This window comes from Drosophila obscura, unplaced genomic scaffold (genome assembly GCF_018151105.1).
Source record: "Drosophila obscura isolate BZ-5 IFL unplaced genomic scaffold, ASM1815110v1 contig_58, whole genome shotgun sequence".
In the NCBI taxonomy this organism is placed as follows: Eukaryota; Metazoa; Arthropoda; class Insecta; order Diptera; family Drosophilidae; genus Drosophila; species Drosophila obscura.
This window is the reverse complement of record NW_024542848.1, coordinates 2,008,236-2,027,165: the sequence shown is the minus strand read 5'-3', so window position 1 is coordinate 2,027,165 and position 18,930 is coordinate 2,008,236. Positions and strand designations below refer to the sequence as shown.

Genomic DNA, 18,930 nt, shown 5'->3' with positions numbered 1-18,930 from the left:
GATGCCAAATGCTGCAAAAAAACCGATATACCAGACGATTAAACGGTATCGAGAAACTTGGCGATCTGTTGGCGCAGGCGTGCCAACTCAAAACACACAAGAACAAAAACAAACAGCAACGGTAACAAGCGAAAGCGAAAACGAAAATTCACCGCTGCAGTTATGAACGTATGCACATGTGTGTGTGTCTAAGCTGTGTTGGCGTTTGTGTATGATGGGCCTGGCTGCCCGACCGATAGACACCCAATTTGAATTGCGAGGCACGCTTTGAAATATTGACAGTTGGATCCTTGGCACCAAAACTATATACCCGACGATTACAGGGTAGCGCGTCGCTTGGCGAACGGTTTGACTCAAACGCGCCAAACGAAAAGAACACACCAACAACAACGAAGGTCAGCGAGCAAAAGCGAGAACGAAAATTCACCGCTGCAGCTGCTATGTTGGTATGTGTGCGCTTGGCCAATGACCCAACTATATATATGCGCAGCGAAAACGATAAAGGGGGAAGGGGTGACAGTGATTGCAGTTATAAATTATATGTATATATGTTCTGCGTCCAAGATGGTTTGATGTATGTGAATGTGATATACATATGTAATATATGTACAAACTCTACTAAATACATGCAAATCTAGCTCTATTATGTCATACGTACATATGTGCCAAGAATTTAAAGCGAGGTGCACTTATTTTAGCTTTAAATTTTTTTCACAAATACCTCTATGTATATAAGATGGGATTCTGGTAAATTCCACTTTCCTTGGCAGGTGGCAAACTTCATTCGGAATGGATATCCCTCGGCGGTTGAGATCGCTAGGTTTTTTTTTTGTTGTATGTTTATTAGCCGACCGGCGCGGTAGTTTTAGGTTTGATATTTGGGGGTTGCTGCTGCACACACACGCGACGCGGCAGGTGTTTATAATATACACTTAAACTATTAAATATATGTGTTTTATATATTTCACCAGTCGTGTCACTAGACTTCAAAATTTCTGCATTTAAACTTTATTTAATTTGCTAGTTCACCCTGGGGCGCCATTAAATTTTAGAATAATTTTACTAAATTAAATTCAACAAAACCGTTTGGTGGCTGCAAATTTTATATATTTAGACGAAAAAGAAGGGAGACTAAAAAGGGACGTGCGCTCGAATTCAATGTTATTTTCCGACTTCTAGGGCGGCGAAGCGGGGCGAATTCGCCAAGAGCGAAGCTTTCTTGCGCCCCCGCTTCGCCCTAAACTATCTTACACTAGACTTACAAATTAAAAAAAAAATATAAAATTTAAAGTCGTGACGCGGCAAATGCGATTTATCGATAGTGTATGAGTGGTCGGCCCAGCTCTAAGCCTCTCCTTTCTGTTTTATTACACCTTCTTTTTTTGTGTTCGTTAAAGGGTATCGAATTGATTTAAAATAATAAGACTCAAATAGGTTACTATATTTTTACTGTATGTTTGTGGTCGCTTCTGCACTAATTCCATCAGCGCTCGCGAGCTGCAGCAGCAGCCAAAATCCCAGATAAAACGCAAGAGTGATGAAAGAAAAAACTGAGTGCAAGCTTTGGCGCGAAAGAGCTTATATAGAGAATGGCATTCACTTTAAGTTTAATATAAGAAATCATATACCGTTCTGCTCCGAACGGTGTCATGTATTTTTTTTTTCTTCTCAGCATCTTCGTAAGCATATTAATGCCATGACTGAAGTAAACGATTCTCGTCTTAAAGTTTACGAACAGCTGGAAGTAGGTATTCAAGACCTAGAACGCACAAACCAACGCCTCAACATTGAAAAAAATTCCGATAAAAAGCTAATTAAAACGTAAGATACTCTTTTAAAACTTTTTTTTCTACATATTTAGTATTTTTGTTATATAGAATATCTTCCAATACTGAAATATTGGAATCTCGCTGCGAAGAGCTCAGCCAACTGCTAAACGAATCAAAACAGACCCTTAGTATTGAACGACGGAGAAGCGATCGGTTGCAACAAGAACTTAATAGTAGCGTGCCCCTTGCTGATAAACAAATTGGCGATCGCAGTGACCAGGGAATAAATTCGCATGCAGACTATAATATAAAGGTACGCCAGAACGTGATTAAAATCCGAACCGAACATTTACATACCCTTGCAGGTAACATTAGTCTGGGCCAAACATTTTTTTTTCGAAATTCAAACGTTACACCCCCTAGTTTTGTTACCTCGGATTTAATAGTAATTTACATGTTTTTATTTATTTTTTTTATTTTTTAGAGGTTGCTACTGGATTTTACAAAAAATTGTAATAAAGAAAATTAAAACAAAATATTTTGCTGAATGAGCTGGCTAAATGATGAATTCTATTGCACATATATTAATACCATTTATTAATCAGTTATTGGCAGTAAAAAACCTGCACAAGTTTTTGCGAACTAGTTATCTGAATATATCAACCTCAGCTAAACTTCTTGATTTTCACTAATCGTTAATTTTTTAACAGTAACTAAAAAAAAAACCAAAATACATTTTTATCAATATGAACTAGTTTCTAAGTTTCAATATTATTTAAAAAAACCGACGAATTCAATTTTTTTTAAATGTATATTTAACTAAAAAAGTGTATTTTCTTTTCGTGGTAGCCACCCCTAAACATGAAACTAAAAATTTCAAAAAAAAATCTATAATTTTATTGAATAACAAAGAACAGAACTGCTGGGTGTCCCCTTGAAAAGGGAAAACTAGACAAAATCCAACTTTTTTTTTTCCTCAAGGATCCAAACCGATTTATTCTGATAGATATGGGGCTTTAAAATTTTTTAAAGAATTATGGTTTTTTTTCTATGGCAGAACTTTTTTTTAAATAATTTTTGAAAACTGGGGTTTCTTTTTAAGCTTTTTTTCAGAGGTAGCGCTCGTTTTTTTCACATAACTCTAGTATCTTACGTCTGGTTGTAAATTTGGTATTTTGAAAAGACAATTAAAACAGCTAGAATTTAAGCGCAAACACTTTGTGATTTCAGCTTACCGTCTGGGAAATATAAAGCATTAAAATAAAAAAATGATGATTTTTGTGCGGTATTTTTTACGAAATTTTGACTTAAAAACTCAGGAAAAGTCGAAAAAAAAATTATATCCTCTGTCCTCTATTTTTGTATATAGGTGCATTAATTTGGCGTCGTTTAAGGTATCGCTCATTAAAATCTATGGAGAGACTTTGGAGCTAAAATTCGTTAACCAAACCTAAAAAATAAAATAATTTAACAAAATATACCTTTTGGAAGGTTGCGGGCCAAACTGCCAATTGGGAACAAAGCAAACGAAAAAGGGTTGTACATTTGGTACCTGATCGCGTTCCTTTGGTATGAAATGTTGTTGACAGTTACTTTTTTCGTTATCTGAGGTAGGATACCTATTCAGGTCAAATGTTTCCTTTATATTCTCACATTAAGCTGGGACTAATGAAAAATTTTGTTAAAGCACTGGATAAGGAAGGCGAATCAATGCGTTACCTAAAAGCTGTTTTTTCACGTCTATCGCTGGCAAAAGTGAAAGGAGTATTTGATGGTCCTCAAATAAAAAAACTACTAAAAGATGATGGATTTCCAAATATGTTATTTAAGAATGAAAATACAGCTTGGAACTCATTCCGAATGGTAGTAACAAACTTTCTTGGAAACAGCAAGTCTGATGATTATGATAATAACCTTCCAAAAGGTATTTTTTGTTCATTTTTTCCATATTTTAGGTTTGGTTAACGAATTTTAGCTCCAAAGTCTCTCCATAGATTTTAACGAGCGATACCTTAAACGACGCCAAATTAATGCACCTATACACAAAAATTAGAGGACACAGGATATAATTTTTTTTCGACTTTTCCTGAGTTTTTAAAGCCAAAATTTCGTAAAAAATACCGCACAAAAATCATAATTTTTGCATTTCAATGCTTTATATTTCCCAGACGGTAAGCTGAAATCAAAAAAAGTTTAGGCTTAACTTCTAGCTGTTTTAATTGTCTTTTCAAAATACCAAAGTTTTTTACAACCAGACGTAAGATACTAGAGTTATGTGAAAAAAACAATCGCTACCTCTGAAAAAAGGTTAAAAAAAATACCAGTTTTCAAAAATTCTTAAAAAAAAAGTTCTGCCATAGAAAAAAAAACCATTTCTAAGCCCCAAATCTTTAAGAAAAATATCGTTTTGTTCCTTGAGGAAAAATCGTGTTGACTAGTGTAATCTTATTGTGATTTTCCTACTGGAAAATATATCATAAGAAAAGAGCAGTAAACTGAGATTTTATTGCTGTGCTAGTATTAAAATTCGTAACTTTACATATGTATATATGTACATGGATTTATAGGCGAAGAACAACTACTACCAATTTTGTATAGTTTACTGTTTTTTTTAATAAATGCCCATCAAGGAACAAAAAGACGGATGTCATTTACCATTAGTTCTGCCTTCTTGATATTGTAGAGTTCCGAAAAATCTTCTAAAATACGAGTTCAAACACCCCGAAAATTCTGGCTTTCTTTAATATTTTAATTCAAAGTTTGAATTTCAAACCACCTCTTATAATGGTTTCTTGTCTTTGAACTGCAAGGGTATCTACGCTTTGGCATGCCAAAGCGATCTTTAATGCACAATATGGTTTATTTTCCTATAAATGCTATATTTAATATAAATAATAAATAACTATTAATATTTTTTTGGTAGTTTTTCGATTTTAATTGTAAAGCAACAGATCACCGTTTATTTGAGCATCGGAATATAGCAAACTCAACTGGCGTTGAAGATCTTTCTCCTCCAAATGACAGTCTACCTTTGGTTGTGGATAATAAAATTTGCGACAAATTCGTTGCAAAAGGTGAAGACAACGAAGAACTGGTTAATCTAATTAGTGACTTGGAACTTATGAAACGAGAATTATTAACAGAGCAGAAACGTTGCGCTGAATTGGAGGAGCAATTGATGGCCATAAGTAAATACTAAACATATTTAAAGGTTTTTTTTCCTCTATTTTTTTTGCTTTATTATGAAGATACAAATAAGTTAATTTTAAGAGCTATAAAGTGTATTAACCCGGTACTCTACAATTTCAGGGATATATCTGTTTTTTTTTTTTTTTTTATACCCGTACTCAAAAAAGAGTTAAGGGGTATATTAGATTTGTGGTAAAAGTGGATGTGTGTAACGCAGAGAAGGAAAATTTTCCGACCCCATAAAGTATTTATATTCTTGATCAGCATCAATAGCCGAGTCGATATAGCCATGTCTGTCTGTCCGTTCGTCCGTCCGTCCGTCCGTCCGTCTGTCCGTCTGTCCGTCTCGATGAGCGCCTGGATCTCAGAGACTATAAGAGCTAGCGAAACCAAATTTGGTTTCCAGACTCATGTGATATCACACTGCTACAAGTGTATTTCAAAATTTCGCCACGCCCCCTTCCGCCCACAAAAAGGTCGAAAATCTGTGGCAGCCACAATTTTAAAGATACGCTAAAACTAAAAACGCAGTATCGTAGAGAATTCCCATATCTACCAGATCAGAATTCAGATGCCGAATCTGAATTAGATCGGATCATAATTATAGCCAGAATGAAGAAATTAATTTTCAGTTGCTTCCCCTGCCCCCTCCTGCCAACGACCGTGCAACTCATTTTCCTTCTCGCTCGCACACTCTTCCGCGTTCAGTGCGCGAGCAACCCCTAGCGGAGGAGATGTAGAATCTAAATGGTACATGTATAATCTACATGTTAGATGTAGAATATACATAATATATGTAGATGAAGATAACAGATGTAGCAAAAAAATGTAAAATGTAAAATTTTTTTTTAATTCTAAAATTCTAAAAAATCATATGCTCAAAAATGTATATGCTGACAGAGTACGGGTATAAGTAGAGTCGCGTCCCCAGAAGCGACTCGCACGTTCCTTCTCGTTTTTTTCAGAGGTAGTGCTTCTATTTTTCACATAACTTAACTTTTTTTTTCTTTTATTCCCGATTTTTTAAAGTAAAATTTTCGAAAAAAAATACCGCAAAAAAATGATGAAATTTGAATTTGAAAGCTTAATATCTTCCAGGCGTTAAGCTGCAGATACAAAGGGTATAGGTCGGATTTATAGCTGCGTTTGTCAGCTTTTTAGAACTGCAAAGTTCTATGCAACCAGATATAAGATACTTAAGTTATGTGAAAAATAGAAGCAAACCTCTGAAAAAAACCATGAAAACAATACCAGATTTTAAAATTATTTTGTAATCCGGAAATCTATCAGAAAAGGCCATTTTTGGTTCACAGCCTAAATTAAAAGTTCAATTTTGTCGAGTAGTGTTATCTGATGTAAACTTTCAATTGTATTGCAAAATTGGTCTTATTTTTGCGGTATGTTATTTTTTTTTTTTACTATAAAAGCTCAGAAAAAGTGGACAAAAAATTGGACTTTTGTCGATTATTCCTATTCATATTTCAATAAAATACAAGCATAAATACATACCTACCAAAAATACCAAACATAAAACCATTATTCATTAAACAAATTTAAGTGCCCAAATCTATCAGAATATGTCGGTTTGGTGCGTACCGGTACAAACGATCTCGCTCGATTTTATACCCGTAATAAGCTCTCACATATACTGACTGAGTACCGGGTATAAGAGTACCGGTACAAACGATCTTGCTCGTTTTTATACCCGTACTCAAAAAAGAGTTAAGGGGTATATTGTATTTGTGGTAAAAGTGGATGTGGGCAACGCAGAGAAGGAAACGTTTCCGACCTCATGGTTAGGTTAGGTTTATAGGGCTGCTCGACTGAAGTCGAGGTCACTCGGAGGCAAGTCTGCCCATTGTGATGCCCACACTCGTCACGGGATATTGTCCGGTGCCTAGGGAGGTTTCGCGAACCATCCCGAGGCCTCTATTAAGAGCACCAGTTTCTCTAGAGGCATGTTTGCCAGGCTGTCCAGATCTTCGTAGAAGGCGCCACCGAGTATTCGGTGACGCCTCCCCATGAGTGCAGGACAGTTGCAGAGAAGGTGCTGGATGCTCTCTATTTCCTCCTCGTCCCTGCAGCTGCGGCAGAAGTCATGGTGGGGCAGTCTGTACCTTGTGGCCATGCGGCCGATGACACAGTGCCCCGCTATAACTCCCGTCAGTGTTCGCACCAGACTCTTCCTGAAGCTTAGGAGAGTCTTGGTGCGTTTAAGGTCGTAGTGGGGCCAGAGCGAGCGAGAGATCTCACAGTTGGGTGTGGTGTTCCACCTCCTGTCCGATCTCGTTCTGGCTCGGCCCATCATCTGCGAGATGATGTCTCGTAGTGGTCTCCTTATGTCGCTGACTGCGTCCGCCATTGGCTTGGCCGATCCAGTTCTGGCACACTCGTCCGCACTCTCGTTGCCCGCCATGTCGGTGTGACCCGGAACCCACGTGAGTGTGATTGAGTGCGCGCTGATCTGGTTTAGTGCATCCACCGTATCACGTACGAGTCTGCTTGTGGTCTTGCAGGATACCAGGGCTTTGATGGCAGCTTGACTGTCAACGCAGATTGCTATGTTCCTCGGAGGTATCTCCAAGGTGTATACCAACTTTGCCGCTTGCCATACTGCATATATCTCCGCCTGGAATACACTGCACCAGTCTGGTAGTCTTAGGGATATGTTGGTTGCTAGTTCTTCGGAGAAGATTCCAGCTCCTGTCCCTTCGGCCGTCTTTGACCCGTCGGTGAAAATGGAGAGCTCGTTCTGCCCCAGGACAGTGTTACTCTTCCATTTCTCCCTATCCGGTATGTGTCCTTTAAAGTTTCTTTTCCATGAGAACTCTGAGACACAGTAGTCACTCCACCTGGCCGTTCCACTATCTTCCATACGGAGTATAGTGGCGTGGCCATAAGGCGATGGCTTGAAGAACTGCGCGGCTAATAGCCTAGCGGCACTTGTCTCAGCCTTGCACTTAAGATGAAGGTCTATCGGTTCCAGGCCTAACATGGTGTCCAGAGCTGCCTGTGGGGTGGATTTGAGAGATCCGGTGACCCCAAGGCATGCTGTCCGTTGGACTTTACGGAGGTTCTCCAGGTGGGATTTGGTGTTAACCGCTTCCCACCATACCATGCCTCCGTATGTCAGGATGGGTCTTATTACCGCTGTATACATCCAATGGATGATGTGCGGCTGTAAGCCCCATGTTCGTCCAAAAGTCTTCCTACAGGTGTAGAAAGCTGCCATTGCCTTTTTCTTCCTTTCCTACGTGTTTCTCTTCCAGGAGAGTTTGGAGTCAAGGATGACACCAAGATACTTGGCTTCGCTCGATAGCTCGAGTGTCGTTCCACCGATTGCTGGTAGTTTGAAACTCGGTATTTTATATCTTCGTGAGAACAGCACCAGTTCTGTTTTTGAGGATTGACCCCCAAACCGTTCTGGCGTGCCCAGCTGGCGGTAGTGCCCAGTGCAGATTCTAGAAGGTCACTGACTGTGGGCAGAAATTTACCCGTTACCAGTATTACTAGATCGTCTGCATAGGCCGTAACCTTATATCCGCTCCTCCCCAGCTGAAGAAGGAGGTCGTTGAGGACCAGGTTCCACAGTAGAGGGGATATAACTCCCCCTTGCGGAGTACCTCGTGTGACCGTCTTTCTTGACGAGGAGGAGCCTAGATTGGCGCTTATCGTTCTGCTCGTCGGGTGTGTGCCAATCTTGTCCAATGCGGCCGTTATTGACTCGATCCTGACGTTGTTGAAGGCCCCTTCTATATCTAGAAAGGCCGCCAAGGCATATTCCTTTTAGCTTAGATTCTTTTCGATATGCCCAACAACTTCGTGTAGTGCGGTCTCAACTGATCTACCTTTGAGGTAGGCGTGCTGAGCTCCACTGAACACTTGTTTGTCTAGCTTGGTTCTTATATATAGATCCATTAGTCGCTCCATCGTTTTAAGCAAAAATGACGACAGACTGATGGGTCTGTAGTCCTTTGGGGAGATGTGGTTTATCTTCCCTGCCTTGGGGATGAAGATCACTCTCACCTCTCTACACCCACGGGGGACGTACTCAGTGAGGAGGCATCCTTTGATGCCTTGCAGCATGGCTGGTCGGATGTCATCCGGTCCCGGAGACTTGTAGGGACTGAATGATTTAATGGCCCAGATAATCTTGTCTGGTGCCATTATATCTCGTATGAGTTCCTTGATTTCCTCTCCTTGATGATCATCAGTGTCGTTGGAGGCGTTGGATTCGTCACCGGTGACATTTGAGCAACCTGGGAAGTCAGTACCCATGAGGAGCTCCAGGGAGCCTTGGCTGCTCTCTGCGAAGGTACCGTCCTGGCTGCGGAGCAGGCCTGGTGTGGTGGGTGCCTTCGATATTACACGTCGAAGCCTTGAGGCCTCAATGGTACCATCTATGGCATCGCAGAAGGCTGCCCATGATTCCCTTTTCGCCCTCTTACAGGTGTTTTTGTAGGTATTGAAGCTGCGGCGATACTCGTCCCAACTTTCCTGTGTGTTTGTCACTTTTGCTTTATTGAAGAGCTTCCTCGATTCCTTTCTGACTTCGCTCAACTGTCGTGTCCACCACGGGTTGTGATTGGACTTTGGGGGTCGGCTGATCGGGCAGGATTTGAGAAACGCCATCTGTAGAGCATTAGTGACGGTCTGCGTAGCTTTCTCTAGTGCTTCCGTTTGAATTATGTCCCCTTCCGGTGGGTTAGGCAGCACCTTCTGTACGGTTGCGGAGAAGCGGTTCCAGTCTGTCCGCTTGGGATTGCGGTAGGCCTTGGGCCTCTCCTTGTTCCATTTGATGCTGTACACTATCCTGTAGTGGTCCGAAAAGGAACACTCACTGGACACGTGCCAGTCATCGATGGTAAGGGAGTCGCTATTCGAGGCCAGTGTTATATCTATAACCTCTGCACGGTTCCTGTTGCGGAAGGTGGGGTGGTCTCCCCGGTTGCACACAACAAGATTTGTGGACAGAATTTGTGCCCGTACTTCCCCAGAGGGAGTGATGGGCATTCGCGTTACAGCCTAAGACAATATCAAGTCCCTCCCTCCGCGCTTGGTGGATCAGGGCCCTGACATCCTCCGAGGGTGGGTCTTCCTCTTCGTACGGCAGGTATGCAGAGGCCAGGTATAGGTTTTTCCCGTCCTCCCTCTCACATAGTGCCACCGTTAGGACCGGAGTGCTGTACCTGGAAGAAAACAGAACATTAAGCTCGTTCCTTACCACGATACAGGTTCTTGGCTTACCCGCGGGGTGTGGCGTGAGAAGGCGGTATCCGCAACCGTTCAGTTCCCGAACCCTTTCACTTACGATCCAGGGCTCTTGGATGAGGGCCACGTCCACCGCCTTCTCCTCCATAAACCGCAGCAGGTCCGCCGATGGTACACTTGAGTGATGCAGATTAATCTGCACCACCTTCATGCTATTGAGCGGACCTGGGGTGTCGCGGTACTGCTACCGCCAGGGTGCCTATACCAAAGGATATGCGGCAGTCCGTTGCAAGGAGTTTGGCCAGGCTTTCTTGAACAATGCTGATCCAGAGTTCCTTGCCGTTCCCCTTGTCTCGCGCTATCGCTCTTGTGATGGTCCAGTCAGATGTCTCCAGGATCCGGTTCTGTGCCTTGATCAGAACGAGTGTGTCCTCATCCGCCTTAATCGGGGGAGGAATCCATACCTTCATGATCGTTCTCCTGGGAATCTGATCCGTCGGGACCACGCGGAGTGCCGCTCCTGGCCAAAGTTCACCAAACCGTGGTTTGAGAAAGGTTTGATGCCACAGGCCACGTGGCCCATACCACTGAACGAACCGGACAAAGGGTTAGAGGACCCAGGGGAGGACCCCCAGCCAAGAGCCGATACTCCCGGGACTTTGGGGAGGCACCAGCGGGCCGGCGGCCAGAAGTCCTCTGGTTTCGCCTTCTTCGACTCGGAAGCTTTTGTGGAGTCGTCCGTTCTCTGTCGCTTGAACCTTGTCTCTCGACCAGTCGGTTCCACCGGTGCCTTCTGTACAGAGGGCGTTGGTGGTGCCTTGGCACTCGCCGTGTTCTGCGTCAGAGGTGTGGTCTTCCCCCTCTGCTTCCCGGACAACTTTTTCCCCTTTCTCCCTCCGACCTCATAATGTATATATATTCTTGATCAGCATCAATAGCCGAGTCGATATAGCCATGTCCGTCAGAAACTATAAGAGCTAAAGAAACCAAATTTGGTTTCCAGACTCATGTGATATCACACTGCTACAAGTGTATTTTGCCCCGCCCCCACAAAGGACTAAAATCTGTGGCAGGCACAATTTTAAAGAAACGATAAAACTAAAAACGCTGATCCACCAGATTGCGGAATCTGAATCAGATCGGATCATAATTATAGCCAGAATGGAGAAATTAATTATCATTGCTTCCCTTGCCTTCTCCTGCAAGGACCCGCTACTCATTATCTTTCTCGCTCACACATTCTGCCTCGTTATGTACGCGAGCGCCCTCTAGCTGAGGAGATGTAGAATCTAAATGGTACATGTAGAATCTACATGTTAGATGTGTAATATACATTGTAAATGTAGATACCAGATGTAGGAAAAAAATGTAAAAATTTTAATTCTAAACGAGAAGGAACGTGTGAGTCGCTTCTGGGGACGCGACTCTACTTATACCCGTACTCAGTCAGAATATTAGAATAAAAAAAAAATTTTACATTTTTACATTTTTTTGTTACATTTGTTATCTACATCTCATCTACAATGTCTATTCTACATCTAACATGTATATTGTACATGTACCATTTAGATTCTACATCTCCTCCGGTAGGGGTTGCTCGCGCACTGAATGCGGCAGAGTGTGCGAGCGAGAAGGAAAATGAGTTGCTTGGTCGTTGGCTGGAGTGGGCAGGGGAAGCAACTGAAAATTAATTTCTTCATTCTGGCTATGTTTATGATCCGATCAGATTCGGCAATCTGGTAGATATGGGCATTCTCTACGATACTGCGTTTTTAGTTTTATCGTATCTTTAAAACTGTGCCTGCCACAGATTTTCGTCTTTTGTGTAGGCGGAAGGGGGCGGGGCGAAATTTTGAAATACACTTGTAGCAGTGTGATATCACATGAGTCTGGAAACCAAATTTGGTTTCTTTAGCTCTTATAGTTTCTGACGGACATGGCTATATCGACTCGGCTATTGATGCTGATCAAGATCTCTAGCTCTTATAGTCTCTGAGATCTATAGATATACTCTTTTTTGAGTACGGGTATAAAAATCATAAGCTCAAAAATGTATATACTGACTGAGTACGGGCTCCTTCTCGTTTTTTATCTACATAGTATACAGATAAATTGATAGCTTACCTTAAAAACATGTTGGAATTATATTGGTTTTCGATGCCTCAGTGGTTAGGAATCCAATAGATCTGCACTGACTTTGTCGTGCTTAGGAAATCTAGTGCCTCCCTGCTCGCTGACGACTGCATGGAGCAGCCTCCACCGTTTTCCTTCTGGCGAAGACTTCCGCCTGGAATATGCTGCATTGGTCCAGTAGCTTATAGCACAGCCTTATTTCAGGGTCTGTACAGTATATGCCCGCACCTACTCCTCCTTCTATCTTGGAGTCGTCTGTGTAAATGTTAAGGTGATGAGTCTGGTCCCGACCCTCTTTCCAGTCGTCGGGTCCCATTAATGAGGTTGTTTCGACATCCAGGCAAGTTCGGCCAATTGAACTGTGCTCGAATACTTGCAGCGACATGTGACCTGCTGCGACTAGGCGTTTTGCAGTCTTTCCTGCAATCAGTTGAGCGTAGATGAGTGTGGGCTGAAAATCCCAAAATTTTTTAATCTTAGTTCGGCCATGTAGTTTTTGTGTTAGGGGCTCTAAAGCAAGGGCAACAAAAATGTTTGGAATCGGTTAGCGTTTGATCCTTGCGCATCGATGTCAAGTTAGTCCCAGTTTGGCCTAGTTAGTCAAAATTTGAGTATATGTATGAGTAAATCAGGAGTCTGTACTCCTTTAAAAAAAAAACGAAATGTTGAAAAGTGCATATAGCGAAATAATGTATTCGAACCGATGCTCAAAAACAATTAAAAAAGTCCATAGATCGCGAACTATAATAAGTTTAGGTCAAAAATGATTTCTCGGTCGGATATGGTGTCTGGTTTCCTAGCTTGAAATTCGCCAATAATTTCCTCAAATAATAGTATGTTTCGCAAAATAACGAAACCACACTATTATTTGCTATTTGCATTGCTCACTGCATATTAATATTGTAACAGCTTATAATTACTCACGGCCGTGGCCGTTCTTTCGCCTCTTTATATCTCCTGCTTCATTTTGATACTGCAGTTGCAGTACCTTTGCTGTTCTCTTGCACTCTTTCTCTCTCTCCTCTATCTTTCGCTCGGACTCGGCTCAGCTGCAGCCCGAGCTTTTATCGCTTCTTTCGTTCTCTCTCTCGCTTGTATTGGGGCACGGGCAATTCGGTCCGCCTGCCCTCTTTTAGTCTTAATTTGATCATCATTATCGCACTCACGTTCTACCGTCTTGATCTATCACTCACTTCTCTCGCATATTGAACAGACCCTGTGTCTTCAATCGACATTGCTCTGATTTGATCAACCGGCACATCTAGCTATCTCTTTCGGTATGCCTATACACCCCATATTTCGCCTACTTATAACAAATAAATTGTACACACATTTGTATTTGTATTTATTTTATAAAGTTCAACTATAGGCAGTTAAACTAACAAATTATACAGTAACTAGAAGACCCGCGTGCTTACTAAATGAATTTAATGTTTAGGAATTCATCGAAATTAAAAAATGATAATTTTGATGTAATGACATATTTTATTTATTGCAATGCTTTGTGATAAACAATATTCCTTGTTTTGCCGTCGGTACAATGAATAATTAATGCCGAAGGTTTGCCTACTCGTGAGCACGCTACATACAGTTGACCATGTGAAAATACCGGATACTCCAAATTTAAACCACAAATTTGCGACGACTGTCCTTGTGATTTATTAATAGTCATAGCAAAAGCAAGACGAATCGGAAATTGTAGTCGTTTGAAATCAAATGGCATGTCAGTCGGAATCATCGGAATTCTTGGAATTAAAACGTGTTCACCACAAAATTTCCCAGTCAAAATAGTTGCTTCAAGTAAATTAGTCATAACTTTTTTCACAGCAAGGCTTGTACCATTGCAAAGTCGTGGTGGATTAAGATTCCGCAGCATAATTATGGTGGCTCCAACTTTTACTTGTAAATAGTATGGCGGCAATCCAGGTAAGTCCAATGAATTTAGAAATTCGACTGGATAATTTACATCATCTTAATTGATAATTGTATCAACCGACCTATACGCAACCATTTCTCCTGGGATGGAATTCAAAATAGATGCGTTGATCTCATTGACAACTTTATTTGATCCGGCCAAAATTGATCTTTCCCTAAACCAGTCATGGTTTCTATAATTTTGTACAATATTTGGAAACACGCTCTGAATCAAGTATTCCTTCGATGACACAAAAGTGCAAAAATTATTTGGAAGCGTTATAAAGCCAGAATTGTCAACGGGAAGTATGCCATTACCAATGTCTAACAGTTGTCTGGAAAACAAATCTGCTGAAGCATCGTTTTGCAATTGAACACGTACATTGGTCAACTAGTGTTTTCACAGAGCGCCACAAATTAGATGTTTTCAAACACGCATTAATTTCATCAGCAGAAGTTCCTAGTTTGACTACAGGCAATGTTTGTCTGAAATCACCTGCTAACAATATCAATGCACCACCAAACAATCGATTATCTCCACGAATATCTTTCAACGTACGATTAAGTGCTTCCAGTGTATTCAATTGAATACATCCAACATTGAACAGACCCAAATGCACCGTGTTTGACAATTAAATCCATGTGTAATTTCAATTTTTGTCTAAAAACACGTGCCAAAATATCATGGCGATCTTTCGATGTTTGGCCAACAACCAATAATTCCTAGATTTCTTCCCATTTCGGATTACACGTGAAGGTGATGAAGAGGTCTGGTCGACCGTAACGGCGAACGCATGATATCACATCTTGCGCGTACTCAAACATATGACGTGGACTTCCAACATACGATGACGGTAATATTATCATAGTTCCAACGTTTTGTGCGTTACCATCGTTGTTAATGGGTTATGTTAATGGTAATGGCAAATGAACATACTCTTCGGAACGTAATTTGGCTTGGTTGAATCGAAGAAAATTTAACCGTTCCGATTCAATTTTTGCATACATGTCAACAATATACTGGTGGAAAAGTGCTCTACACCTCAATATGTGGTTGTCTTGATTTTGCCGTATCTGCAGGCTGTATGCGTAGTAATTCATAGCACTAACTTTCTTTGTTCCTTCTCGACCGTTTACTGGATTTATCATTTTAATGTTGAAATTATAGCCATCTTGTCCGCTCCAAAACAATATGGGATATTGTAGTGCATCATAACTGCGATGAGTCTCGGATACACGTTCAAGTTGTTCATTTCTACGATGAAGCACAATATCACGATTATTAAATTGCTCACCAACTATGACTATTGCCACTTCGTCAACTATTTGTGCATTGAAACGCCTTGCATGTTCGCCAACCGGTGTTTTATCAGATCGAATAAAAATTTTATGATCGTCAGATGGCATTCGATCAAGCGATGTTTTGAAAACCTGAACCAATTCGTTGTGCTCATGGAACATATTTTGCAAATCGAAAATAATTTGTCTTCGCGTGTTGGTAATTATGGCACACCGACGATCAGCTTCGTCTTCCGCGTTCCCGATAAAATATAATTGCAAAAATTGGTGGTCTGCGTTGTCGAAAGGTAACAAAGAGCCAGCTCGATGGTATATTTGACCTTGAATCTGAATAAAATATATGATTGAATGAGAACAAACGTACAATTTGCATAAACAAAACTATTTAATTACCTTGAATGTTTGCATGAAGTTGTCTCTTATAATATTTGTGGCGCCAAAAGATGTCATTTGAAAACTCGAATTATACTTTCGTATATTGTTCAAAAAATGATTAAAAAATGAAAAAAAAAAAAAAAAACTCGAATTATACTTTCGTATATTGTTCAAAAAATGATTAGACTCAGGTGTCAATCCATTAAGTAATGTGCTCAATGGTTGTGTTGGGCTGCCTAATTCAGGCAATTTCACTTTACCACTCGCACAGCACATCCCATCTGCTTCACCTTTAAATTTTAATGCCTGACAATGGCGACAACGGTCGTTCATTGGACCAATTTTAATTTGCCTATGAGAAGCGTGATTGGTGATATTACTGTAAGCGAACGCAACACCTTGTAGATTTTGAATATCACGACGTTCATTTGCAGTTGTTGTTGCACCATTGTTCCGTTGATTTGAACGGGACCTTGCTGTGCGTAGACGATTATTTTCATTGCGATGTGTAATGTCTTGGCTACTTTCACGGCTCCTTGAAGCCACAACTTGAAACGAATTTCGCGTTCGCCGGTCCAAATTTAATCGTCTCGACATTTAACTTTAAAAACCACACAGGTTGGTTTAAAACGCACACATTTTTAAAAGCAACAAATATACTTACACAAATTGCAATTTTTTCACAAAACAAATTTTCACACAAAAAGTTATAAAAAACAAAATCTATCATCAAATGTTTTGTTCTACAGAATGACACAAAATGAAATGAATTAGGCGTTCAAACACACATTTTTAGACCAAATTTGAGATTTTTTTTTTATTAATTTTTAATTTTTGTGGAACCTATATATAGAAAAGTAAAAAGAATGTGAAAATTGTAAAGAAAGAATGCCGCATACTCTGGCTATTATTTAAAAAAAATACGCGTTGCGGAGAAATGGAATGAAATAGGCGTTCAAACACACACTTTTGGACCAAATTTAAGATTTTTTTGATTCATTTTTAATTCTTGAGGAACCTATTTATAGAAAAGTACAAATTTGTTTGTAAAAACCAGGTCACATTCTCTGGCTATCATTTAAAAAAAGCAGCAGCAATTTGGTGCACGCGTTGCGGAGATAGCCGCTTACACACAGATTTTTATACCCGTACTCAAAAAAGAGTTAAGGGGTATATTAGATTTGTGGTAAAAGTGGATGTGTGCAACGCAGAGAAGGAAACGTTTCCGACCCCATAAAGTATATATATAGCCGTGTCCGTCTGTCCGTGCGTCCGTCTGTCCGTCTCGATGAGCGCCTGGATCTCAGAGACTATAAGAGCCAGAGAAACCAAATTTTGTTTCCAGACCCATGTGATATCACATTGCTACAAGTGTATTTCAAAATTTCGCCCCACCTCCTTCCGCCCCCTCAAAGGACGAAAATCTGTGGCAGCCACAATTTTGAAGATACGATAAAACTACGCAGTATCGTAGAAAATTACCATATCTACCAGACTGCCGAATCTGAATCAGATCGGATCATAATTATAGCCAGAATGAAGAAATTAATTTTCGGTTGGTTCCCTCTCCTTCTCCAGCGCTGCTGACGCTACTGATTCTCTTTCTCGCTCGCACACTCTGCCACTTTCAGTGCGCGAGCAACCCCTAGCGGAGATGATGTAGAATCTAAATGGTACATGTATAAACTACATGTTAGATGAAAGTATACATTGTAGATGTAGATAACAGATGTAGCAAAAAAATATAAAATGTAAAATTTGTTTCTCGTTTTCTACAAATTTATAGTATAGATATGAATTTGACAAAAACAAGAGTCGCCAGACGATGGATATAGTCCTGACCCAATACGACTATTTTATTGGCTTAAGTAGCCGCTATGGTCCAGCTCACAGCAAGTTGTAGTCAGGAAATAGCCTATAGACTATTAAGTTAAGATTCAATTAATCTAAGTTATTTGTTAACATAGATTTTACCTTGATAGAACTAGTGTCGAAGGAAAACAGATGGAAGAAGGTATTGTAGTTACGGCAAAGGCTACGGAAAGATTCATGGTCAGAGTAATTGGAGTTGAAGATGTATCGGAAAGTAATGCCTAGTCGGGCGGGAAGAGACAGAAATGCTAATAAAACTACTGAGGGCAGTGGAATCAACCTCACCAGCGAGAAGTTTGTGAAGAAAAATAACTCCATGGCTTTCGAGAGAGCGGATATCAAGGAGCCGTAGCCTACTCTCATAAGAAGTAAGATGTCTAGAGGGGTCCAATTAAGGCCACGAAGTGCAAAAAGGATAAACTGTTTTTGAATGGACCCAATCATATCCTGATATTTTTGATAATGCGGAGACCAAACGCAGGAACCGTATTCAAGTATAGGCCGGAAAAGGGATACATATAAAAGTTTAGTGGTATAAGGGTCGATGAACTCCTTAGACCATCTTTTGATAAAGCCCAGGACTCCTCTGGCTTTATTCGAAATAGAGGATATGTGTGAGTTATAACACAGATTAGTTACAAAGATAATTCCCAAGTCAGTAATTTTTTAAAGGCGTTTTAAGGAAAAGTTACGGATATTGTAATCGTCCCTACATCTTCTATAGAAGTCGTTATGAGGGATTGACAGTCTGGCAGCGTGTTTGCCGATCTGCCAGTGTCCCGTGATGGCCGAGTCTGAGTCTGTAGAGCTCTTCCGAGCGTTTCTTCGATCGACTTGGCCAGAGCGACCTGGAAGTTTTACAGATGATGGTTTGCCGCCATCGTCTGTCGGCATTAGCTCGAAAGCTTCGTGTAAGCTAGCCTACACGTAGGTAAAGGCATCGCTTCTGCTTCTTCTCCGGTAGGAGAGGTGTGGAAGTACCTTGCCTGGCTAGTTCGTCAGCAGCATCATTCCCGTGGATATTCCTGTGTCCGGGGACCCATATTAGGGAGAGATTTAAATGCTCTGCGGTCTCATTAAGAGACCTGCGGCATATTTTAACAGTCGTTGAGTTCGTCGATATTGAGCCGAGTGCTCTAAGAGCTGCTTGGCTGTCTGAGAAGACGCA

General features: G+C 40.8%; 2 protein-coding genes across 4 annotated transcripts in view; one reads left to right on the top strand and one right to left on the bottom strand.

Annotated features, from left to right (window-relative positions):
- Window positions 1-18,930, top strand: part of LOC111080671 — a 116,997-nt gene that overhangs the window by 58,907 nt on the left and 39,160 nt on the right. Inside the window, 3 exon segments of the mRNA XM_041595407.1 lie at window positions 1,673-1,821; window positions 1,878-2,082; window positions 4,693-4,957. Coding sequence (XP_041451341.1) covers window positions 1,673-1,821; window positions 1,878-2,082; window positions 4,693-4,957 — 619 coding nt within the window.
- LOC121404970 lies at window positions 14,619-16,589 on the bottom strand. Of its 3 annotated transcripts, XM_041595410.1 has the most exons (4): window positions 16,555-16,589; window positions 16,056-16,491; window positions 15,909-15,992; window positions 14,619-15,842 (listed from the first exon to the last, which is right to left on the bottom strand). In XM_041595410.1, exons 2-4 carry the CDS (start codon window positions 16,485-16,487, stop codon window positions 15,123-15,125), a joined length of 1,236 nt encoding a protein of 411 aa, XP_041451344.1. In that variant the 5' UTR covers window positions 16,488-16,491; window positions 16,555-16,589; the 3' UTR covers window positions 14,619-15,122. The 3 variants fall into 3 exon arrangements, with proteins under 3 accessions (XP_041451344.1, XP_041451342.1, XP_041451343.1); XM_041595408.1 differs by having other exon boundaries at window positions 15,909-16,491; XM_041595409.1 differs by lacking the exon at window positions 16,555-16,589 and having other exon boundaries at window positions 15,909-16,507.